Source organism: Mugil cephalus, chromosome 11, assembly GCF_022458985.1.
Source record: "Mugil cephalus isolate CIBA_MC_2020 chromosome 11, CIBA_Mcephalus_1.1, whole genome shotgun sequence".
Taxonomy (NCBI): Eukaryota; Metazoa; Chordata; class Actinopteri; order Mugiliformes; family Mugilidae; genus Mugil; species Mugil cephalus.
Window position 1 is genome coordinate 7,774,505 of NC_061780.1, and position 26,202 is coordinate 7,800,706.

The 26,202-nt window shown below is 44.4% G+C and overlaps 1 protein-coding gene across 1 annotated transcript in view; it reads right to left on the minus strand.

Annotated features, from left to right (window-relative positions):
* The window catches only part of ephb6 (eph receptor B6), a 33,363-nt gene that overhangs the window by 2,500 nt on the left and 4,661 nt on the right, over nucleotides 1-26,202 (minus strand). The window contains exons 2-16 of the mRNA XM_047599136.1: nucleotides 22,778-22,842; nucleotides 16,707-16,976; nucleotides 14,891-15,060; nucleotides 14,501-14,796; nucleotides 5,611-5,766; nucleotides 4,958-5,229; nucleotides 4,453-4,534; nucleotides 3,666-3,790; nucleotides 3,411-3,573; nucleotides 3,077-3,191; nucleotides 2,935-2,990; nucleotides 1,067-1,183; nucleotides 732-979; nucleotides 406-624; nucleotides 181-330 (exon numbers count right to left, since the gene is read on the minus strand). Of these exons, the coding sequence (XP_047455092.1) occupies nucleotides 181-330; nucleotides 406-624; nucleotides 732-979; nucleotides 1,067-1,183; nucleotides 2,935-2,990; nucleotides 3,077-3,191; nucleotides 3,411-3,573; nucleotides 3,666-3,790; nucleotides 4,453-4,534; nucleotides 4,958-5,229; nucleotides 5,611-5,766; nucleotides 14,501-14,796; nucleotides 14,891-15,060; nucleotides 16,707-16,976; nucleotides 22,778-22,842 (2,504 nt within the window). The remainder of the gene's footprint in view (nucleotides 1-180; nucleotides 331-405; nucleotides 625-731; nucleotides 980-1,066; nucleotides 1,184-2,934; nucleotides 2,991-3,076; nucleotides 3,192-3,410; nucleotides 3,574-3,665; nucleotides 3,791-4,452; nucleotides 4,535-4,957; nucleotides 5,230-5,610; nucleotides 5,767-14,500; nucleotides 14,797-14,890; nucleotides 15,061-16,706; nucleotides 16,977-22,777; nucleotides 22,843-26,202) is intronic.

The following is a 26,202-nucleotide window of genomic DNA, read 5'->3' on the forward strand; positions in this document are numbered from 1 at the left end:
AAAATAACAAGATACAGTTGTACGCTGGGAAGTTAGTTTTGTCTACTTTATAGCATCTTACATATTTTTTAATTTCTTCATTTTTATAGCTTCACTTAGTAGCTAAAGGAAGGAACACGAAGGAATAAAAGGAACACGAAAAGGTTAGCGACTGGATTCAACATTCTTCTTCAAACTTACTTCCTGGTTGCTCATGTCCCAGTATGGACGTTCCCCGTACGACATCACTTCCCACATGAGTATGCCAAAGCTCCACACATCACTAGCTGAGCTGAACTTGCGGTGTTGGAAAGCTTCCGGTGCCGTCCACCTCACAGGAATCTTACTGCCCTAATAGAGGACAAAGATGCACGATGAAACAGCTGCCTCTGACAAGAAGTCACAGACGCAACTCCCAGAACGTACCAGTGAGGCGGTGTATGTAGGTATGTTGTGGTCCAGGCCCCTCATGAGTCTGGAGAGGCCGAAGTCGGACACTTTGCAGACCAGGTTGGAGTTGACCAGCACGTTTCTGGCTGCCAGGTCTCGGTGGACGAAGTTTCTCTCCGATAGATAACGCATCCCGGCACCAACTCCTCTGAGCATTCCAACGAGCTGGAGGATACTGAACTGGCCTTCGTTCTCCTGAAGGAATTAAAATGAGTTTTTGGTTTTCAGTGTGGAGTATCAAGGATGCAGTCATCAACAACAGGCCTCATAGGGAAAGTGCAAACAGTGTTTTATTTTGTCACCCTGAGGAAGGCATCCAGAGGCCCGTTCTCCATGAACTCAGTGACGATCCTCTCTGGCGGGGTGCGGGTGACGACACCTTCTAGCTTCAGCACATTGGGATGATCGAACTGCCCCAGGACCCCTGCTTCACTGAGGAACATCCCCCTCTCTCTTTCCGACGCCCCCCAGCGTAGAGTCTTCACGGCTACCAGCACTTCTCTGCGGCCCAGGGGGCGGTAACGGCCACGAGAAACCTCACCGAACTGGGCTGGAGAGCAAAGAAAAGATAACACTATGCTTACCATTTTCACAAAACTGTTGTAACATATAAAAGAAAAGAGGGCGTCAGGTTTACCTGCACCAATCACCTCCTCAATCTTGAGGTGAGTAGGATCGATCTCACGGGCAAATTCTTTGACAGCTTCACTGGGGTCCTCATAAGTGGATGGGTCCACATAGTACTTCACTCCACCTGGAATAGAAAGATAAGCTCCTTATTTTAATCACAAATGTATTATCATGACGCAAGGTTGGGATTACCTTTCATTCCATGAGAGATAGACATTATTTTTCACAAAAAAACATAGATGCATCAACATACACTCCCTTGTGGTGTCTGGAAAAAGGATGTTGTTGTTATTGGGTGGGGGTGTCTGTTCTGGTCTGGTCTAGGTGGGGAGGTACATGTCTAAATAACATCCAAACAAAAGCCAGATCCAAAAGTTTCCCAGCAGAACACTGAATTCTCACAAGATGATCAATGCTGTTTACTTCATCTGTCAGTGGTCATAATGTTAAGCCCGATCAGTGAATGTCTGCAAATAAATATTGGGTTCATTCATTCAGGAAAATATTAAATTACTGTTTTCAAATAACTTCTGTAAGTCCTAGGAGAAATCCTTCCTTGCATAAAGATGAATTCTTTTACATCTATAAAATACGGAGCTCCTACAGGGACTTGAAGGAAAAAATAAACAAGAAGAACTATCTCGTGCTGACGAGATATGTATCTCGTGTGTGAGCTGCCTCTAGGGGGTGCACAAGATGAAAGATGTATTAGTTTCACCTGGGACGTCCTGTGATTCAGGTAACACTCCTGTGTCTGTGTTTCTCTGCTGCTTTCCGCCTCACTCCACTGCATGTCAGAGGGTAATTTGTACTTTTGACAGCTTTAGTTACTTTAATAAGTTATGATGGATAATACGAAATATATTTTCGATATTATTTATCGCGGGGAAGAAATTACCAACGACCTGTCAGTATTTAACCCAGCTTGATTTAATGATTTCATCAGTCTAGACGGGTGAATAAGTCAGAGACGTCTCCACTGTGCTCCCCAACATCAGTCCACACTTTCACTTACATCGTGATTTAGTGACTCAAACAAAAGTCTTCCCATCTCGAGATGTTGATTCACATTGGATTAGTTCATCACATTTTAATCTAGTTCATGTTTAATCATGCTCAAATGACCAGAACACACGTAAAGTACAACAAAACAATCACGAGTACGACAGTGTGGTCGCATGTTAAACTTTAACACTGACTCCTGCCTGACAGTTTCTCTGATTTCAGCCAGTTGAGCATATCTGCAAAAAATGAATTCACACTATTCGGACTACTTTTATCTGGGACCTGCAGTCATTTGTAATAATGTCGGCGGTTGTCTGTGAGTCCCGTGTGAATCGTCCATGTCTAATATGTAAAGTCAAAGTTACACCACAAATTACCATATTTCTGGGGACACAGAGGTCCTGTGATAAAACTAGTCACTGACAGTATTTAATTCAGCTCCGAATTTGCCAATAAACACTCAAATGTTTGATTTAATTATTTCTTCGGTGTAAATGGGTCAGAGACATTCACACTGGATTACTGTTATTACAGGACGTCCGTGTTACCAGAAATATGGTAATTTTCGGATGAACATTATTAAAAATTACTAGAGGTCCCAGATAAAACTAGTCCCGTGTGACAAAGGCAGTTATCTGCCTCTCTATATGTGCACCTTGTGAGATAATTCTTCTTATTTATTATTTCCCCCATGTCCCTTTAGGGGCTCTGTAATAAAATACCACTATGATTATAACATTATATTAGAAAATGAAAGGAGAGTCAAATCTTAATTGTCTGGCTCACCTAAAATGTTGTAATAAATGCAAAGCAAATATCTCATTTAAGACTTTAATTGAATCACAGTAAATTCAATAAACGCTTGCTCACCTCTGTTACTGATGTACCTCTGGAGTCTGTCGCTGTACGGACTCTCCCTCCTCTTACTGCCGTGTGAAGGAAAACCATGTGAATTTACACACATATTGCACACACATATCAAGTATGCGTGTGATTTTTTTAAATCACCTACCTGCGAAATACCACCACCACCACGATCGCTGCCACAACAAGGAGAAACGCCGCCCCACCCATCACCGACCCCACCAGCAGAGGAAGTCGGTTGTGGATCTGCTGCGAATGCTCCTCTGTGGGAGAAAACATGAGGCAATCATCAGATGTTTAATCGCGCAAGTCATCAGATACATCATCTCTAAATCTTCGGTTTCTGGCTGAAACTAATTACGTAACAAAACGCTATCTTTTTCTTTACATCAATGAGGCCTCTTGGCCTAAACATGGTAAATTCCACTTGTTCAGCAGTCTGGTAATAAGAACCGTGGCGTTGTAGTGAATGAGTGCTGTACCCAGTGGCAGCGTGGTGAAGTAGATGGTGTTGCTGTAAGGGCCGAAGCCTCGTTCATTTCGAGCTCTGATCTGGAAGGCGTAGATGGAGCCGGGAATCAGGGAGTTGACTGTCACCGTGTTGGTTTCACTGTACACACTCAGTGCACTGTCCACATCTGAGCCCTGAGAGACACAGGAGGAGGACATCCATTTTTAATGTGTGGAAATATGACCAGTATGACTCTGGAAGATGTGCGCCATTTCATTAAGCGTACCTTGTCATAGTATCTGAGCTGGTACTCCACGATGTCTCCGTTGGGCCGGTCGGGCTGAGGCCAGGACAGAGTGATGGAGTCGGGGGCTCGGCTCAGCTGGTGCATCATGGGGACTGTGCTGGGAACTGTGGGAGACAGGAGATGACTGATGAGCTGCCAGCAGAACGGCGTTGGGGCGATGATGACCACATGAGGGCAGTATAACAGAACCGGTGGAGGATATTCATTAGAGCATGAATGTGGAGTCTTTATGGAGCGCCAAGAAGGATCTAGTTACAGTCAGTGTGCTGGCAGCCGACAGGCTAGGCCAGTTAAAGCGGACTTTCCATCATTCCATTCATTTATCAATAAACTCTGAGAGCACACTGGAGGATTTTAGACCGTTTGAGCTCAATGAGACGTCCACACAGTCTTGATTGGCTCCTTGGAAAATTGTACAGTGGTGTACTAGGTCTGCACAATGCCCCCATTCTCCTCTCCTCACTCGTCTGCTTTCATCTCCCTTTTCTGTCTGACTCTTTGTCTTCCCATCCCTCATTTGTCCCTTTCTTCCTCCACCGTGACTCTAATGGGATGTGACAGGATATTGTAACCTCGAGCAACCTCCTGTCCAGAGAGCAGGAGCAGAAAAGATGGAGCGGCAGGGCCGAAAGAAAGGGAGCGAGGGGGGGAGACGCACACACACAGACACGTACACACACACGGTATCTACACAAACGTCATCATCATCAAAGCGCCCCGTCCTCTTTCATCTCATCTTTTTCCAGCCTCTCTGTCCCATTCTCACCTGACTGGCTTGTAGTGAAATTGATGCTTGTGTATCGAGCAGGAAAGGGGCTCAAAGCTGACACCTCATTCATGGCTTGCACCTGTCAATACGAAGAACACACAGATGTGACATTCAAAGCCTTTTCCCATCTACCTGTATGACAAGCTTCAGTGTTTGAGAAACTGAAGAAGGCATTCGCTATGTCAGGACAACAAACGCCAGTAAATGGGAAATATCTGCCCATAATGAATAAGAAATAAGCTATGATTTAGTCTAGCTACGCCAAGCTAAATAATAAATGTTAGTGTGTATTTGCTGATGTGGAGCTTATGACATAAAACAGCATGGAGGAACAGCCGCAGCCGCAACTATTCACAGAAATATCTTGAAAATGACTCCGTACCAGCTTCGTTAATTCAGTCCAAACATCTACTAGGAACCAGGAATAGGAAGAAGTGCTAAAACCAGTTGTTAAACCAAGAACTCTTACAGACCATCCACAAAGTGCTAATCTCCACGGTACCTGTATGAGATAAGTGACTCTGGTCAGCAGGTTATTGAGGGTGACCTTGGTTTGTTTCAGGTTGGTCTGGGAGGGGCTAAACGTGACGCCCTCCCCACACCAGGAGCACGAGGCCGGGTTGGTGAAGGTGGCCGAGGGGCAGATGCGACACACCACTCCATACCACACTTCAGTACGGCCTCCCATGTCCACCGGAGGGCGCCACCTTAAGGACACGCCACCGTCGCCACTCTCATACTCCCAGGACAGAGAGACTGGAGCAGATGGAGGAGCTGAGGAGGAAACAGAGAGCGAACGGGAGGGGGTTTGACATACATAATGTAAGCGGAGGACATTTAGATGGAAGCATCTGTTAAAAAGTTTAAGATATGAAAGAAGCTACGTGCTGGCAAAGACATTTATCCGAGCGAAAGGAATGGAAAGAACTTCATGAAATAGTTCTGCGGTGAAGCAATTTAAGTGAAGCGGGCACAGAAAGTTAATACTTCACATGTTTTTGCTGTTGGTGCCATTTAAAGATGAAAAGAAAATGGATTTTGGCCACTGACTGCATATCTCAGGGCTCACAGCTTGAATAAACAACTCCACTGATGCCCCGTGAACACATCACAAAGAATCAGGCATAGACAGACAAATAAACAGACAAAGCTCACTTGTGCAGGCAGAAGAGTTGGCATCGTTGGCAGACCGGTAAAAGCTGCTGCGACATTCACACACTTTTGATCCCTCCTGGCTGGTTCTGCTGTTGGGCGGACACACTGAGCAGGGAACAGAGCCCGAAACGGACTTGAAGTAGCCCACAGGACAGGCTGTGGAGGAGACACAAGGACATCTGGGTTTATTTACAGCCTACAAACATATAAATAAAGTCATAAATCCTTTGAGTAAGTGGTGTTCAGAACTGTGTTGTGCAGGAACCCTGCAGCTATTAGTGAAGAACAAAGCTTAGGAAGAGTACTAGTGCATTGCTGTGATAAGAAAACAGCTCGGCCCAACATAATATGCTTCCATGTTTCATAAATGTACAATTTAAGGTCAAATAAAACTACCAGCACCTGTATGTGCAGGTAAAAAAAAAAAATTGATTGATTTCCGAATTCATCCTTGTGCCAACAGCAGTTGACAAAAAGAATGTTTCTCTATGTCCTCACTTGTTCAGGATCTTGTTGTTGTCTCTAAACAACAGATGTAAACAATGGAAAGTTTCACTGACGTCTCGGTTGAAAGCTGGAGAACAGCTCAAAGAGTCAAACGACTTTGAGATAAGACTTTTAATGTAACGCTCTGAACATCTGGCATTTGTCACAGCAGTTCACCTGACATCAGACGGAGGTCTGAAGACTGTTATTCTGATCTGCGGCCGGTTTAAAGTCCACCAACATACTTATAAAAACCTTCTCGTACTTTAACTGTCTTTTTTTTTATTGTTTTGGTCGGTTTCGTCCGAACTGCAAGCAGTTTGCAGTCAAGCGTCAATTCCAGCTTGGCTTGTGGTTTTCTACGGTTCAGAAGTTCATGTGCAGCCTGTTGTTTGTTGCTGGTTCTGTCCACCACTGTCATTTACTTGTGTTTGCAGAGGAAGTGGCCCGCCATGGAGGAGAGCAGTGAAACCCCAACAGTCCCCACACTCAAGAAAGACGGTACTGACTCTGTGTTTCTGGAGGAGCAGCCCATGACATCTGGTTGATTCGTGTTTGAACAGGAAATCTGAAGATCCAGCCACCAGCGATTAGCTCTTAGCTTAGCATAAGGACTGGAAACCCTCTGTGTGGATCTCCATACTCGCCTGCTTTAAATGGTTCGTTAGACGTGATAATGCTGTCCATTTGTGGGCATTTTGAATGTTTATTATTGTAAATTAAAGCGTTTTACAGACATATCATTCTTTAGCTGTTTAGATAATTATTACATTGTTATAGAATTTGTTTCCTTCCTCTTTTATTTATTTGGGAGTACTCAATAGATAGGGAGGAACGCTGCAGAATGACATGCTCTGCTGAGGCTATTTTAGCATTTAACATTTCATCTCATGGGTCAATGCAGTCTTCATTTATTATATAATTATATTCTGATTAGAGCTTTTAAACAGAGCATTTAGAGTCTTACTAAGTATAGTGCTAATAATAATAATCACTTTCTCACTAGAGGTAACTTTAACATTTTTTTTATTTTATAAAAACCTATCAGGCATAACATTATGACCACCCTCCTAACATTGACAACACTGAATTGTCACAAGGCGGTCGATGTTATTTACTCCCTGTCAGTAGTATTAATGTTATGGCTGATTGTGTACGTCCCTATAATCCATTTCAAATATAGCGTGAAGAGCATCTATTATTCCTCTCTCTCTCGAACACAAACACGTAGCCGTTGGACCGATGTGTTTCGCCGTGGGAAGTCTTTCACATGAGCCACTTGTTGTTAATGTCAGCTGAGTGCAGAGCTGAAGGTGACGGACACATCGCTTCGTGCTGCCGCCTGCCAGAACTTCCAGTGTTCGTCCCCGGCATGAGAATAGAAGAATACTGAGCCTACAACCTGCGTGTATGTGTGAGTGTGTCCGTAGCTGTGTCGGCTAAAGGCTGCATCATTCAAAGCGAGGTCCCTTTGTGTGTAAGCTGAATGCAGAATGTGTGTATAATCTCACACAGAGAGGCTCACTCTTTTTCTCTCTGAGAGTGTAAATAACGCAGGTGATAACGCCTGACCAGCAGGCGGTCAAAGGAAGGACCCTATCATTTGATTTTAAACAGTGTTAAAGTGCTCCGGAGCTGGAGGATGACAGAGGATGTGTGTGTTATTTATGGCCAGTGGGAGCAAACCTCTGACCTTATTTATATAACCCTGTCAAGAAAATGTCTTAGGCTTGGCTTGCTGTGTAAGTGTGTGGATGCTTGTGTGTACTAGATGGTGGCGGTTCAGCGTTGGAAGGAGAAGATAAGAAGGCAGGAAGTGGAAAAGGATAATCAGATAAAAGGTTTTCTGTGTTCTCGCTTGTCTCTTATAGAGCTGACTTTGCTTTGAAACAGGTGTGAAGAAGGACACGGGAGGCAGAAAAAAGCAGAAGGAGACGTCGAGATATGCGGAGGGAGAGCTGGGAAACTAGAAAAGGGGAAGAAGTGAACACGGAGATGGCCCAAGACAGACGTAGGATGAACAGTAGGATCATGCGCATAGGCGGTAGATGATGGGTGAGAAATGAGCAGACTGAACCAGCGGGAGGGTGGCAACTGAGCCGGGAGTATAAGTTCCTCCATCTTTTATGTCGAAGCTGCACATTACCAGATGTGTTCTTGTATTGCTCTGACATGAAACATGACTTTGCGACAAAGCCTCTCATCACCACAGTTATGAGCTCCAGCAACAACTCAACCCTCCTCCTCCTCCTCCTCCTCCTCCTCCCCCTCTTCGTCCTCATCCTCATCCACCTGATTACAGCAGCCAATGAGAGTGCAAGCCCTCTGCCCTCTTGCTTAATCTGCAACCCCCATCTCCCCCTACGGCTCCATCCCTCCCCGCTCCGAACTACAAAGCAGACAGTTTGTATCTATTATGAGCGGTGACGCACAAGCCTTTACATTGGTGGATATAGAAGGCTTAGAGCGAGGACTCGCAGTTAACAATCGTTAAACAAACGCGATAATTTTTATGTGTTTGAGTAACAGTTATGTGGTTGAGTCCAAAAGCGAAGCGTTTCCTGGAGCTACAGGCGAGACGGTTCCTCTGTGCTTCATAAGCTCCACATCAACAAATCTGCTCTAATATTTATTATTTAGCTCAGAATAGCTAGACTAAATCCTAGCTTATTGCAGTTCAGAAAACGAATCCCATGCGCTTCGATAAAATATTTAGTTAGTGATTTTTCAAGCAAAAACTGAACCTGTTCTTCTTTTCTTTGTTTATGTTTATAGGTTACGGTTAGGTGTCAGGGTTCGGGTTTATAGATTCTCTGGTTATCGATTTGGGTTTTGGACTAATGTTCAGAAAAAATAATAAAAAACAAAAATTCACTCAGCATCAACCAGATAGATAGACAGATAGAAAATTAGAAGATTCAGTTCTCATCAAATGATAAACAGAAATTGAAAAAAATATAGCAATGAGGTGAGTAATTAGATGTTAACATAACACTTTGGTATGTAGATCACTGACCCAATTTCTCCCTTTTTTCTCTTCCTCTCTCTCTTTCATGCACTCATTCCCTCTTTTGGCTTCCAGCATAATCTCTCTCTCTCTCTCTCTCTCTCTCTCTCTCTCTCACACACACACACACACGGACACACACACACACATAAGCTCAGCCACAGATGTGACCACACAACAGGAGAGATGGGTATGGGTCCAACTGTAAATATCTTTCACATTGTCTCTGTAGCCTTCGTTTTCTCTGCCTTTGGTCTTTCAGTGGAGCTGGATAGTATGTAGTCCAGCACAGTCAGTTTCCATGTAACAGCACGGTGCCATATGTCAGATGAGCGAGTAATCTTTTTTTGTTGAATTTTCTCCTATAAACAAGTAGCTTTCCACAGCTGGTGTAATAGTAGCTGGAAATTATTTATTTCTCTCCCTATATTTGGACAAAGGAAATAGTTTCTGCTCCATTATGTGCATTTTAACAACTTAATCTACAGTGCATTTTAGCATGTTCACAAATATCTCAACGGATAAAATCCTCACCCGGAATATTTAATGAGTCGATGTTTTGATAATCCAAAGCCAGGAAAACACGCCGTGCATGGTAAAAAAAAAAAAAACTGTGTGCACTAGAAATTGAGATTGCCCAACTATAATTACCTTAATTTTAGGTGGAGTTGTTCTTTCACATGGATATTTACCTCAGACGTTGCTTCATTAAACTTGTACGGATTTCAGATTTTCAGTATGCAGACTGGGTCCGCCTTTGTTTTTTGCTTTTGTCCTGGATCTGCCCTCCTGTAGCGTTACAACAACACTACTCACAGTGTTAAACACAGAAAATCCTCCTCATCATGATATTGACAATACGTCTGAACATTACAGTCATGACCTGTTGTGTGGTTTCTTTGAAGTCAGGGATCATGAAGTCAGGAAGGGAATTCGGTCATTTAGCAAGTACAGAAAAACCGGTCATTTCAGACGCTATTCTTGCATCAGCTGTTTTCTTTGGATACTCAGGGGTAGCATTAGCATCAACCTTTGGATGGGTATTGTGAACCTGGTAGCGGCAGCTTATTTATACAGCGTTATCGCTCATTCAGAGATGTGTTTGTGACCTTGAATGTCAGTCAGCTAAATTGAATGTGGCCGTCTTTACTGTTACCACTTTTGCTTTGCCAGTCCCTGACAGTGTCTATTGGTCGGTGGGTGCTGAGCGGAGAGGGCACAGTTGGTTTTTACCGAAGATGACACTACAAAAGCGAACTAAAAGAGAGTCAAACAAAGCAGCAAGGAGCTGAAACTTTCCATTCAACCCTTTGTCTCGATGTTATTTCATATGTATTAAAATTATATTCCTGTCAGTGTAGGGCTTTCTGTGAAATATCACTTATCACTTGTGCATGAAAAATGCTGAGCTACCCTTACAGGGGCTGCTTTCGTGATCTAACATGTTCAATAAATTTCCCCCGCGAACAACTGATTCGATGTGGTTGTGTGCATTCGAGTTGATTTATCATCACGGCCTGACAACACCCCACAGCGAGATCCAGTGACCAGTCAATAATGCCCGTCATTGATCATTTCACTCAGCTGTTTTGCTCAAAGCTTGACCTTTATTAATAGAGTGGAAAAGCAGGTGACTACAAATGCTGCTAATATGTACACTTGACACATGTCGGTCAAAATATTCGGAATATTTATTACTTTTCATCTAAGGGAGGAAGTCTTCAGTCTTTGAGACTGATATTTATGGTATTTAGTGAAAAAAAAGGGTCTGTTTGGGGTCTGACTCACCCGTAACACTCATAATTAATACCACACTTGCACGTTTGCCTCCTACACCGGCCAGATGTGCCTCAGATTAGTTTGCTGCATGTGTCTGTCCTGAGACCGAGGGCCATGGGTGACAAATCAGCATGATCTGACTGACTAAACATTTGACCGCCAGGACACAGTTGGACATCAACATGGCCTCAAATTAACTTGAAGTTCCATTTGAGCATTCAGCACTAATCTTTGTCCCAAATCCTCGACAGTGGCTTAAGGGGAATCAGCGAGGAAGAAGGAGCCTGTCTGGGAATGATGTGCAGCCAGCTCGGACCAGCTTGGGGAGCCCATAACTAAAAGACTGTTTCATGTTTGGCTGAACAGGTGCAATTGTGTCTCATGCTCAGTCATGTTTTTGCATGTACTCTTTGCCTCTCTATTTCTCTTGTGGGATGCAAATGTCAAAAGGGAGCAACAGCCTTGTGTGGTTTGGCAGAAAAATAAAACAGCAGACAGATGCTGCTTGTTGTATTTATCGGCCTTTTTTTTTTTTGGAGACCAAGGACTAGTTTTTATCACAGACTGTCTTCTGATTGTTGCAGTGATCATATAGAGGCTTGATGTTCTTTGAGAACTGCTTGTGATAAGCAGATTTATAAATAATTAAGAATGATCTTTTAATGTCTGTCTGTCTGCCAAGATGCCGGCTGTGTTTTTGCGAGTGTCTGATGTTCCAGATGGATTTTCAATAGATCATCAGTCCAAATGGTGGAGTGTTGTTTTGGTGAGTCTGAATAATCGAGCATCACGCATGTGGTAGATTAACGGGAGTCCGTAAAGTTTTTCTCACCAACTTTTCTCGAATGCGGCCATTTCAAGAGATTCATTTCTGTAGTTTCTGTAGTAGGTCTGAGTTTGGAAAACTTTCCTGAGCTGAGATCGTGGGAGAACTTCTGTAACTTCTTGAAAGTGACAATCTGACATTCACACCCACCCCAGGGCCTGAGTACGAACCTCTCCCTCTCTTTTTATTCAACTATTTCTGTCTCTTTTCATGTGTACTGCGTTGCTTTCTTCCTAGAGAGACCGTGGCCCACTCCTCCTCCCAATGTCACACAACTTTAAACCCTTGAACATTTATTAATGGGCACTTAACACACTACAGCTGAGGTCACCGTGTTACATGAATTCAAATTTTGACCTGATAATGTCGCTGTGGATTCCAGACCGAAGGCTGAAGGCCTGCTTTGGTTGGTAGAATTTGCCTTGAAGTGGACATGAACGTGTGCACCAACTTTCACAAAAAAGCATGTAATTGTCGCGGGAAGGTTTCAGCCCAAAAGAATCTCGACGTCAAATGCAAAGCAAATTCTTCTAGTACAATGTGTTTCCTTAGGGGAAACTTTGCCCTGTTGGTGGTGCTGGAGGGAAATTTAAGATCCCTGACATGTCATATGGACACATAGCTCACACTGCCATCCTTAAAACATCTGTATGGACAAATAATGTTTTAAAGTAAAGATAAAAAAAAAAAGGCACCACTCTTCTTAATTTTTGGGTTTTAGGATTTAAATTTCTTTGCATATTAAGTCACTGTCTGAATCTCTAAATAAAAACCTGTCAGACCTACGTGTAGTTAAAGACAATCATTTAGTGATCAGGTGTCTCGTTTCGAACTTGTTCCTAAAAATTATGTTTTGCTTGAGGGGACAACTGTATTCCCACAGAAGTATTAAACATTGTTAATTTAAGCAGCAAAAGGTCCTGGTAGATGTGCTAAATAATGTGCTCATTGCCCTAACAAGTACCATTCAACTGCTTGATAAAATACCTTTTCAATGCGCTGGGTTTTTCTGGCAGGATAACAAACAACTTCGTTTAATTATAGCCTTGACCAATATGTCCTCCGAGCTTAATTCAAACAAGAACGAAATGCACAAGATGTTATAGTTAAGAAAGTTCGCCCGCGTTGCCAGCTAACCATCTGCCTCTATTTTCAACATTCCCAGGGAGCCAAAGAGGACAACAATGTAATGATGCCAGTCCACATCATTAGTCAGTGGAGTGATCAACAAAACATAATCAATGGAGAGCTGGAACAAAAAGCCCAGCAGCGTGGGCAGCAATGTGCTAGATCGTTCAAAGAGGGACAGTGGAAGTCTTTGCTCCCGCGGACGAGCCGTTCCGAGGGGTGGTTTGTCAGTAGATATCAATCAAAAGCAGACAAACACAAGTGGCGAGCCGAGTGCAGATGTAAAGCAAAAGAGCATGAACACATTTCACAGATGACTTAGCAGGACTGGAGGATTAATTGTGCTGCCGTTAGTTAGACCTGAACAATTACGGCCGAGGAAATTCCTGTGAGAATGCTTTCTTTCTTTCTTTCTTTTCTTTTTTTTTAACTGTAATCCCGGTCCTCAGACCTATGTGGACAGAGGGGACCTCAGCGTCACAGCGCGACACACTTGAGCACCACTCACACATTAGAGGCCCACGCCACCCTCCACTCTTTCTCCCCTTGCACCCTCAGATTTTTTTGCCTGCTCAGATTTAGTTTTTTAAGTCATTAACTTGCATCCTCCTATCTTTCACTCTCCCTCCGTCTCTCCCGACTTTCCCTCCACTCCCCCCTCTCCCTCTGCGGTTTCTGTCACTTGTTCACAGACGAATGGCCATTACATCGCCATGACCTAAATGTGTCATATCCCTCGCACTATGGCTCCCTCCCTCTCTTCCTCTCTCCCTCCTCCTGCTTTCTTCCTATATCCCTTCCTGTCCGTCTGGAAATCGCTCAAATTATTTTCGACTTTCCCCCCCTCTCCGCTTACACTTACTTTGAGAAGTGTGAATGCTTCTTGACCAGTTTTGCAATTGCTGACCTTTTGTATCGGCCCCAATGGCTCTGAGGAAAATGTAGATCTCTCCTCTCCTCTCCTCTCCTCTCCTCTCCTCTCCTCTCCTCTCCTCTCCTCTCCTCTCCTCTCCTCTCCTCACTCTTTTTAGCGCCTCTGGCGAAACAGTCTCCCAGTAAAACTCAGCTGATGACAGGCAATATGTGCAAACGCTACATAGCTGCAAACGCGCTGCATGGGCCCGAATACCGCCTGTATCCTTCTCATCTCCTCCCTACCTGACCCGCCTGCCCTCGTTTCCCTCTGGTGTCTACATCAAACGCGGCGGAGCATCAGAGTGACAGCAGCTCCTTTCAGTATCGATCCAGCCGCTTCACATCTCGGGAAATACCAAGAAGAGAGCTGATAGAACGTCAAGGTTGGCCTAAAAAGTTGACTGATTGCCAGTCTTTGCCTCGACTTGTGTCTACCTCTAGAGCCCAGTACTTAACACATCATAACTCTCTTGTTTAATCCAGGGAAAATACAAAGACAGCAAATGGTGGATTTATGATTTGACCTCCTGGAGTCTTGCCAGACTTGAATAAGAGCATTACTAAAAAATGTCAAACTATAGCTTTAATACAAATGTGCTTGACCCATATAAAAGACTAAAAGGATATAGCTGCAGACTTCTGGGCCACTGCTTTGTCACGAAGGCGGTGATTTAAAAAGAAAAAAAAGAAAAAAGTATTGAGCCAGTAATCAGCCTCATCTGTGCACTGCGAGCGTTCTCTGAACTCACCCAAGCAGGCAGACCCGTTGAGATTCGGCTCGTAGCCTTCGTCGCAGACACATCCTCCCACAGGCACCATCCACTCTCCTTCGGCGTTGCAGTGCATGCGAGGGGGGGCGCCCCCCTGCGCTTTACTGTTGGGGACACATGTCCCGCTCACTGGCACCAAGGCCGTCGGCTCTGCCCCCGAGGGAGTTGCCGGGTAGGACGCCAAGTAGAGGCTGGTGGCCGGACAGCGACGGTAGAAGATAGACACCCCCATGAGGGAAACACAAGCTCCACTGTCGACAATGGCCAGAACAAATCTGAAACCGCAGCAGATACAAAGACGGAGAACATTCAGGCCTTTGGGATAGAACACGTGAAGCAGTAAAACATGAGAGACGTGTGAAAGATTACCCGCTGCGTGTGAGCGGGGCAAAGCTGCGCGTCTTGATGTTGATGCGGCTGTATCTGTTGGGCTGGTACTGGTGGGGTGAGCTGGGCTCCACCTTAGAGAAGCTCTTGTCAGCCGCGATGGTGTCGATCTTCACCCAGCCCTCCCTGGTCTCCTTCTCCCCGCTCGATGGCTGGAGATGCAAAGACGCAAAAAGAGGACAGAAGAGAGCGGAAGAGTAGATAATGAGTGGTCAAGAGAAAACAAAACAGCATGGGGAGTGTGCGGCTGACAGGAAGGAAGAGGAAGACAAAGGGAAAATTATGGGTGTTGAGATGAATAAGGACGGGATATGTACACTAGAGTAAATCAAAAGGAAAATTTTAGGGAAAATGACAAGTTGAAAGAGAAACTGAATGCTGCGTGTATTTTTTTTCCCCACACATATGCAGCATACTATGAAGTGATCTGGTGATCACTGTAAACGTTGACTTAGATCTGTGCGTGTTCCTCAGGGGGATTGTGTTCAAGCCCCAGAAAAGATGTTCGGCGCTGCACCGCTTCCTTTACTCTATGATTCTCATCTGATTCCTCATCAGATTTTGATTTGCATTTTTTAAAAGCGTTTCACTTCCCTAAGGAGAAACACATTCATCTACACAAATACCGCATCCCTCCCACTGTGACTGTGACTGTGACTGCTCATGTGGCTCAGGGAATTCAGACTCAGTAGTTAAAAGCCCCCGGAAAAAAAAATTAATCAAATCAAACCACAGCAAATAAACTGAACTTTTAAATAAGTAAAGCTACTGTATGTCTTCGTTGACGACACATGAGCTTCAGAGGATTTCCTGCGCTGAAGATGGAACGGTCATTTCATGTCTTGAAGATGTAATTAGTGGAAGTGGAGTGGCATTTATGGAGACCACAGTGACACATTGCATTTTGTAAAGTGTAGCTTGTGCTTAACACCAGTGTGGTCTGGGGAGGCCGTCAATCTCAGCAGCTTTTCCTAAATAATCAGCGTGATTATACAATTACTCCTCGTCGCGGGATGATGAGTGGCTCTGTCGTTTAGCCAAACAACAGTGAATCACTGCTGCAGCTTGAGTTTAATGATTCTGCCTGAAGCAACTTTTCTTTGAGCGGTGTCGAAAGGGGAGTTTAATCATCGGTGTCTGGATGAACCTAAATCAGAGATTTGCTGCCACGCTTTTTCTGTTTTCAATTCATCTCTTTGTTTAGACTTAAGGATGCTGAGCAGACCGCACTAAAAAAAAACAAAGCAACCAAACAAACAAATAGATAAAATAGGATGCCTTGTGCACTCCGAGATTAAGAACACTGCACACAATCCCTGATATGGAAATCCTTTACTGTTCATGGAAAACTTAAAGTGCTTCAGGGGAAGGTTTGAATTTAATGTGAAATTAGCACACGGCAGGAGATCAGGATGAGTCATCAACATTTGTTGTCCCAGGAAAAGGTCAAATTCTAAAATATCTTACTGAGAAAACAACTCTTTGTTCTTATTGGGCAAGATACTAGCATGTCTACAACAAAAGAAGTATAAATTGAAGATATTTGGTGTATTTTCCCTTCTTACACAACAGCAAAGTAGAGATCCAAAGGTTTAGTGGAACCTTTACTGCTATGGGCATTTTAGCCCATGTGATATTTGTCCTAACCTTTCAGCCATCAGAGAAAACTTTATTATTTTTGCATTAACCTCCACGATGAGTTCTTTCCATACTGACCAACTAAAAGAGAGAGAATAGTTGTCATGTACGTACAACAACATGATAATTGAAATGCAGTGTATCCAACAGTTCGCCTCACCTCAGCTACCCAGGTCCTTTCCAACTCTCTCTGGGAGTCAGCCTGTTTGTAGAACAGGGTGAGTGTCTCCCGACAGGTGGGCGACGGCGAACGCAGGCTGGCGCAGTCACGCACCGAGAAACGCAGCGTGACGAACACTCGCGGAGCCGAGTGGCGGTAGAGGAACGGCGTGGCCAGCCAGTTGTCCTGCTGACGGTTCTGGTTGACATTGCAGACCTCAAAGGCGCGCATGAGCTTCCCCCGGTCGTCCAGGACGCTGACCTCATCCCACTGAGAGGGGCAGAAAAAAAATATCACGAGCTTATGTAAACTGCACTCAGCAAAAGGGCAATGCATATCTCGAGCAGGGAACTCTAAAAGCAAGTCTTTATAAACTGTTAAAACACGGGCATGTTTATAGTTTCCACATCCTCCTCATCTTAAGGAAAGGTTTACATTTCATGATGTAGATGTTGCTGACATGGGCTTTGTCCGTCACTAACAAGCACTGCTGCTTGAAGGAGAACGACGGGTTTTTAGCTCGGCGACGGTGAGTGTGCGAGTGAAAAGCTGCAGTTTCTTGTCCTCACTGATGAAGGTTGTCTCCATGTCTTAGAACTCCACAACACACTTTCCTCTCTGTAATTAAATAATCAGTGATTATCAAACCAGCACTTAATGAAGCCACTTGAGCCTTTTATGTAGAGCGTAAAAAAAAAAAAAAAAAATACATTTGAAGTGTTGTCGACAAAATTGTACAAGTGATAAATAGTTTGACCAAGTTCTGGTGGTGACGCCACTGTTTTTGCTTCTAATGCCGTTGTTTTGCAGATACATGAGCTAAAGACTGAGCTAAGTATGTCCCAGTCACAATGATACATGCGATTACATCCCATTCCCTTTTAGGCCAAGGAAACTTTGTGAATATGAAGGCATTGAGCTGCCTTTACTAAGATGTCGTAGCTGTCAGAACTAGACATATATGGCCATCCAGCTGTCAGCCTTCCACTGGTTCTAGGGGAAAAGTTGGCACCATAATATGCATTAGGTTACACCTCTAGGATGTCTGTAGAAACATTCACGCCAGTCAACCTGGAAGCTGTTGAGGAGTTGCTGACACAGTCTACTCCAAAATAATGATCAGCAAGACTGCCGTCTTTCATGCTAAAAAAGTGCGACATATTTTGTTGGATGAGCCACAGGGGATAGTGTCACCGGTCTTCAAAGGGACTATTTTATCAGGACAAAGTGTTCCTAATGAGAATTCTTTGGTGGATTATTCAAAGCAGCAGGGACAATTCTGAAGATTCATGCTGATGTCGAATTTCAAAATCCATTTTGCTACACAATGAATGAAAATCCTTCAGCGTCCATTGTTTTGTGATGGAGGCCAGAATGTCAGAGACTCATTTCAAGCTCTCTTCAGAAAAAAACAAAAAACAAAAACAAGCTGCTTCCACGTCTAGAGTTAAGGCAGGAAACAAGCTTACAGGTGATGATGGCATTTTGTTATTTAATATGGTAAATTAGTACTAGAATAACAATAGAACGTTTCTCTACAGTGACATATGCTTGCTTTTTTTCCCCGCCAGCACTGGTTTTGCATTTGCATGTTCGCCATTGTTCGGACGTGACAGCTGGCGGACACTTGAGCGTCTGACTTACGGCAGCTGTTGTCTTATAAAATTAGCAGGTTTTGTCATATTTTGAGGAATCTGAATCCTTGTCGATGGACTGGAGTAAAAGGCATGAGCTGCGCACATGAGAAAATTAAGCAGCGTGGAGACATGGGTCTGAATGAGACCCTGTCAGATGAGACAAATGTAAATGTGGGTGCTGGGTTTAGTTTCACCGATTATACAGTACGGTGCCTCCAAGGATGAAAAGGCTCTGCCTTAAGCTTGTGTAGCTCTGAGTGACAAGCAGGGCCTTTTCTGTTGTAACATAGAAGAATTATGTATTAGGCCTCATCATCATTATTGTCCTTACAACAATGGCAGGAGGACAAAAGGTCCTGACACCCTATCAGGGTGCATTTAGCGTATGCGACTCAGTATTTGTGATTGTTAGTGTATCTCTGCATGCTTATGTCTCTTTCTCTGTGTGGTTCTGACAGCCAGTATGAACAGAAATCTCTCATGAGAGCATCACACATGGGAGACTGCTTTCATACTCGGTCCAATTGGAATAATGATAAGATCACGGAGCAGATAGAGTCTGAGGCGCTGTCAGTCTGACAGAGTGAAAGGACAGTTTGTCTCTCTCCTAGGCCGTAATTCACTCTGTCAGACAAGAGAACGGGGGAAACCGCGTTGGAGGGGGCAACAGGGAGTACATGGCGCGTTTGAGGGGTGCAGATGGAGATGATGGAGAGGCAAAAAGAGAGAAAACAGCAAGTAGAGACGGAGTGTGTGCACGTTTTTATGCAACAGGGTGAGGTGGCCGCAGCAAAAGCCCGAGCACGCGACCAGGCACGGACTCTCAGGTAGACAGAGTCGCAGCTGGTATTCTTGTGTGGCATTGCGTGCAGCTCGCTCCTGTACCTTTGTGAAAAAAACACAACCCTCGTTTAGTTTCTGACCCCAAACCCCCACCTTTGCCCCCCCTCCCCGCACCCTTCCCTCTTTTTCCCTGTCTCGTTTGCTCCCTCCTTTGTGAAGGAAGAAAGAAAAGAAAAACAGGCCAGATTGGGGAGGAGGGGTAATCACTGGATAGACAGAAAAAGGAAAAAAAAAAAATCGGGACGACTCATCTCTGTGATTTAATTTGAACCGAAATGCCACAAAGCCATGCAATCTCTCCAGTGACAGAGGCCAGGGAGGGGCAGGGCCTCGGACACGACCGTGGACAGTTAAAGGCACACACTTATACCCCAAGACACATGCATAGGTACACACAAGGCAAACACACAACGGAAGAGCAGAGAGTGAAAATAAGAGGAGAGGAAAAGGAAAGACTGCAGTAAAACAAAAACAACAAAAAAAAGGCATTTTTGCTGGTTTGACCCTGAAGAGGAAAGAGCTTCAGAATGTGAGGGTAAGACCTGGGACCACTGGGACTGAAGGGCAAGATTAAAAGATCAGGGGAAAGAAGCAGAGACAAAGATGCTCATTTGTACTTTAAAAGAATGGAAAGCCGGTAAGAATGCGCAGAGAAACAGGAGGAGATAATGAAGTGAAGAGCATCCTCAGACCCTACAGCAAAAAAGGAAGATGGCACGTAAAGAAAAAACTGAGGAAAGGATTCAAGAAAAAGAACACACACACACACACACACACACACACACACACACACACACAGACACACGCAACCTCCCTCGTTTTCTCCCCCTCTCTTGGTCTGTCTTTCTACTTCTCTCAGCTTGTTGCCCCAGGTCAAATAACCATATCTCCATCTCGGAAGCACTTCTCATCCCAGGGACCACAAAATGAAAAAAAAAAGAAAGAAAAAAGCGAATGCAAATGCTTGACTTGTTCATGCACACACACACACACACACACACACACACACACTTCCTCACACACACACACACACAAGTGGACGGCCTTCTATTAGCAACTGCCATCACGGTTCACAAATTTCTAACGCACACAAGGCCCTAATTAATCACACATCACGGCCAATTATGCCCCAGCTCCGGAGGTTAGACGGGCTGTAATGACAGAGCGTAACGTTTAGTGTAAGGTGAGATAAAAAGGTTAATGTGAGTGTGCAGTGTATGCTCTCCAGATGTGGATCTGAGACTGCTGCGCTCGTATTCTAGCCGCTCAAAGTAGCGCCGTAAATGTGGCATGCAGCTAGCCGCGGCATGTTAGCCCTTTTTTGAACACGGCCTAACAATGTTGTCTTCTCAGCTACAGTTACGTGTTGATGTGCACAGTCCCACAGTTGCTCACATGACTAATTATCTCAACAAGAGCGACGCTGAAGACGATGTATGCGCGCAATTATGAGCCATATTAGAACTGAGGCATAATCTGTCACAGATGAATGAATTTAACTGACCTAGTAGCTGACCCTTGCACAGTCACGCAAGTACGCGCTCCATCGCCACCTCACGTACACACACACACACACACACACACATATTTACACAGCTCAAGGCGACGCGACAACCTTAAATAACAAGCAGCTCAAGAATGGAAGATCTATAGCTCAGTCTCCGCAATATCCTCATGGATGATGACACACACTTGAGAGCAATAGAAAAAAAGATTGACTGGCGTTTCAGCCCTCAAGGTTGCATTAAAGGGGGCGGCACAGGTGTGCAGTGGAAGGTTCCGGGTTCGAGTCCAGGCCGACTGGGGCCTTTATGTGTCCACAGACGTGCTCGTTAGGTTCATTGGCGATTCTAAACTGGCCCCATAACCCGCCTCTCGCCCCGTGACAGCTGGGACAGGCTCCAGCCCCCCTGCATCCCTCTAGAGGACAAGTGATTATAGAAGATGAGAATGAGAATGAGGTTGTCTTAAAGGCAAGGTGAGGCATTGCTCATCCAAAGTCTGTGAGGCTCCTGCCCTGAGCATCACCTGTCGATGTCGGGTGTCAGCCATTTATAAGGAAAACAACCCTGACCTTGATCTACTTTGCCTGGCCAAAAAAAAAAAAAGTTAGCACCAAAAAAAAAAAAAAATGGTTACACGCTCTAATATATCATTGGATCGCCTTTAGCTTTGATTACAGCAGCATTCACTGTGGCATTGTTTCATTAAGTTTCTGCTATGTCACAAGATTCATTTCCATCCAGTGTTGCATTAATTTTTCCACCAAGCTCTTGTTTCGATGATGGGAGAGTCTTCTCCAGCACATCCCAAAGATTCTCAATGGGGTTGATGGACAATCCATGTGTGAAATGATGTCTCATGCTCCCTGAACCACTCCTTCACTATTTCAGCCCAGTGAATCCTGGCATTGTCATCTTGGAATATGCCCGTGATATCAGAGAAGAAGAAAAAAATCCACTGATGTAATAACCTGCTCATTCAGTATATTCATGTAGTCAGTTGACCTAATTCTTTGGGCATAATGTTGCTGAACCTGGACCTGAGCAACTGCATCAACCGCAGATCAAAGCACTGCCCCCACAGGCTGGTACAGTAGATACTAGGCATGATGGGGGCATCACTTCATCTGCCTCTCTTCTTACCCTGATGCCCCATCACTCTGGAACAGGATAAATCTGGACCCAGCAGACCACATGTCCAAACTTTATGCTCCCTGGCAAACTGAAGCCTTTTTATACTGGTTAGCCTCACTGATTATCCCATAGGAGGCTCGCACCCATTGGCTTGGTTAAATCCAGGTAGTGACTGTTTTTTTTTTTTTTTTGGTCAGGCAGTGTATGAAGGTACATTTTTCCAAAACTAATATTCCAAAACTTTAAGTACCAGTGTTGTTGCGAGCATCTGCTGTGTAGTTCAGTCACTGTCATTTAATATAAGCTTGAAGACCAGGAAGCAAAATTAACAGGGCAGGATTAGGGCTTGATTTCCATGTGTGAGAGTGCAAACGAGGTGAGAAAATGCTTTGCTTTAATTGATTCAAACAGACGTTAATAGCCTGGGAGCCAGATTAACTGATCATCTCATCAGAGCAGACTCTCAAGACGAGGTAAAAATGCCCCCTAGTGAAAGTTGTTATACTAAAAAGACATCGTGTTGTTTTTGATGTCCTTTTAATGACAGTTTAAAAATGAACCTAAGGTAAAATATGGTCATTGAGATGAAAGGGACGCACTACATCTACTCATCAAGTCTTTTTCTGAATATACAGTACCTGTAATTATGCTTCTATGCTGAGTTTCCTAAAGAAATTAGTTTTTATGTATTTTCTAAAAGTGCTCTGCATTAAACAACCATGGCTTTACTACCAGGATAGTTTCTATAGGGGAAAAAAAAGTGTTACACATCAAGGTGTTTATGCCCTCATTAGAGTTACACCGCAAAGCCCAACCAACAATAAGATTATAACCCTAAACTTGAAAAGTGAGCGTGTGTAACACGTGTGCAACACATTTGACTGGCCTCCCAGCATCACTTGCTTTTAATAGTCTGACAGCTGGAAGGCACATTGACAGCCAGCTCCCTGCTTACCCCTGTGTCTGGATAGGTGGTCCAGCCCAGCTCCGAGGTAGATTCTGTTGAGTCCAGCAGCATCACTATGGGGCAAGGAAGCAGAGACAGAGACAAGGTGTGAGAAAACAAGACGGCAGAATGAGGATGCATAGCCTCAGTTTAATGCAGTCATACTGGCTGCTGCTCGCGAGTTTCAGCTAGAAGCAGAGAGAGAGAGTGCTGAAACAGACTGTGAAACAGAATTTCTAATCATGAAATGTTCTCTGAAAACCACAGATTGTGTGATTCTGGATCTGCTCCAGTGATGCTGGACTTGAGATGTACTTTGTGAAGTATTCTTTTTGTGGAAGCTTTTATGACCAATCAGTCTTTTTTTCCCCCCCTTTTGTTAAATATCTAAAGTAGTTGGAAGCACTGGAACCAGGCCAGAATTTGTCCACATTTCCCTTTGATTCTCCCCCCTCTCCGCGCAATAAAAAGAGGGAGGGCTCCAGCTGTGTGCATCTGTCAAACCTGATCACCGATTCTGAGTGATGATGCACTTAGGCACAATGTTCTGGTGTTTAAAAAATTAAACTGATTGACCTGATGGGGCACCATGATTAAAGGTCAAATTTCCGAACTTTAAAAGGCCGCAACAGTTACTGTCAGCTTTTATTGAAACTTAGCGAGCTGATTCTTCTCATAGTTTGGCCCAAAGGGATGTTTCATAATTTTTAGGATGTGTGCTCGTCTCTTGTTCCAGGATTTAACAGACATTTGCTTATTCTCCCCGAATCTGAAGAGAAAGCACGAGAACATATGACTTTTACGTTGGAGTGTGTGTTTACATGCTTTAAATAACAATATGGAAAAGACATCACACACGCTGACGCGCAGGGCTACACACAAAGCGACGTTAATGGCGAGCGCTGAGTGCTGACACATGGCAGCTTCCCACACAAAAGTGAAGCCCTTGAATTTTCCATTAGTATTCCGAAACTGCGGTGGCTGTTGCTCCTTGAGTCTGGCTTCAATTCTGTTGCTGGACAAAATTTGTCATGCACACAGCGGGGGCAAAAGCATCAGTCTTCAGGTTGGGATGCTTGAACAGATGGAGAAACGCACACGAAGGCGCGTACAATGCGTTGTGGGAGGCTGCAGCCACTCGCCTCCGTTTGCAGATAAGTTCTTCTAAATGGCGTCATTTCATTTTCGTGTCACACAAACGTTCACGAGTGAAAAGGAGGCTGTGCTTTTCTCCAACAGTGAAACAAAGACAAACTGAAAGTATTATCTGCATAATCGGTGTGCTCACCCCTGGACCATCAAAACAAAAGTGACCCATTGACATACAAACACATTTCTCCTCTGTCTCTCAAGCGCACGTACACAGGTCTATACGCACGCACTGGATCCTGCTATCTATCATAGAACAAACAGATAATAATTCTCTGACTCTTCTGTAAACAGATTTTTTTTTTTTTTTTTTTTTTAGGATTAGACTCACAGATGGAGGCCTGATGAATCTGTCCTCCAAGCCTCCGTTTCCCCGACGCATTTTTTCCCTTTGGAAGCCCTTCTCCAGTCTGTCTGTCTGCTTTGACCCACTAGCTTGTCTCTATGTCAATCTTACTAAATTCACACATTTTCCATGGAAGTCCTCCAGGATTTGGAGCGATATGACCTGTTTCAAGGAAAGAATACCAATGGGCCGTGACAGCTAAGGATTATATGCAGACAGGCATAGAACAAATAGTTTTCAGTTCAGCTTATGTCTGGACAGTTTGGCGGCTGGAATCACAGAGGCGACCGGGATAAAAAATCAGCTACTGGGAGAGACCTAGAACCACCAAGGCAGGATATCTGAAGGATTCAGAAGACTGACTGTTTTCCATTGGCGACACACCTTTGTTTAACAGCGCAGCTGAGGCAGGGCACGTGTGTGATGACACACAATGTGCTCATTGACTAGTTTTCCCAAGCTCTGTGTGTTGCCAACAGTAAAAAAAATCCCTCAAAATAAATAGAAACGATTATGCATCAACATGTCATGCATGAATCACGGGCATTCAGATAGCATGTATTGACCTCATTAAGCTACATCCTGTTTTTTTTTTTGTTTTTTTTTAAACATCAAATTAGGAACACACAGAAAACACACACACAAACGCTGCAGATGTGTCATTCCACATTCAATTAACCCTCTGCTTCAGGGCACCGTCTGGCATAAATAATATAAAGAAAACTATTTTGACATTAATATTCATGTCTCTGCTATTTAGTTTCCTCGCCGTGGGACCCCAGGAGCCGGAGTGCGCGCGTCACGTCCGCTCGTTCCGGGGCGAACCTGTGCGTGGAGATTACGCGGAGGGGCGTTCGAAGACCTTTCGTGCACGTCTCATTGCGTGACATTAGCGTGTTGAATAATTCACCGTGACATGCTAACATGAGCGTTGAGTGCCGTGTCGCACACACCTTGCAAGGATTGGCTTGTGTGTGTGTGTGTGTGTGTGTGTATGAGCTCGCGCGCGATACAATCGTGGACAAAAGGGACGGACGTTTACTGGGACTTGGCAGTAAAAGCCCCTTTATTTAACTCTCAGACAGCCCCTCCATGTGCACAGCGCAGCGGCATCTACATTATTGGTCCATCTAGAGGCCAAGACACTCAAAGTTTGTCCCTGACAGTTTGGAGAAGTGCTGAGTCTGCAATCTGAACCTGAGTGCAGCGTTAATGCACGCCAGTCTCTCACATCTTTCCACTCCACTCTGATCTCTTACTTTGCTCAATAACTTCACTGCGTCGTGTCCCCTGTCCCTCTTGTCCTGCCGCTCGCCGCATGTGTGTATTATTCATCCAAAAAGTGACAGCAGGGTAGGCCTCTCTGTTCGTTAAATAAGGAAATACGCTCTGCTCCATTATTGATGCCAGACCTGTAGTTTGTTTGGGAAGCACTACGATATCCAAAGAGAGAGAAAATGGAGACAATAGAGTAGAAAGAGTATGCTTATACAAGGAGGGTAGAGGATAGTGTTTGTGCATATGAATGTGTTTCATTTTCTCTTTCTGCGCATGGTGTGGGTGTAAATGCTCTCTTCTCTTGTTGCAGAGGTGACCTACATTAGTTCACAACTGTCCCCTCTGCTACTGGAGTGTTCACTTCAGCTGAGTGACCCTCTCTACTCCCTCCATCCATTTCTCCGTGCCCAACACTTTTCCTCTCTGTGTGGCCATGCATGCACCGACACTCTCCAGTGCTAAGTGTAGTGCTGTCGTTCACATCACGCCTCTTTGACAGCAGATGTATGCTACTTTACAGCACACTCTGCAGGCAGCAAAGTGCCTCTTGACAGTCGGAGAAAAAGAATTTTGGTGTTAATATTAACGCAGACTAGACGGGTGCAAGTGTAAATTATGCCTTAACACCAAAGGAAATGCACCAGGAAAGAGCAGAGAGACA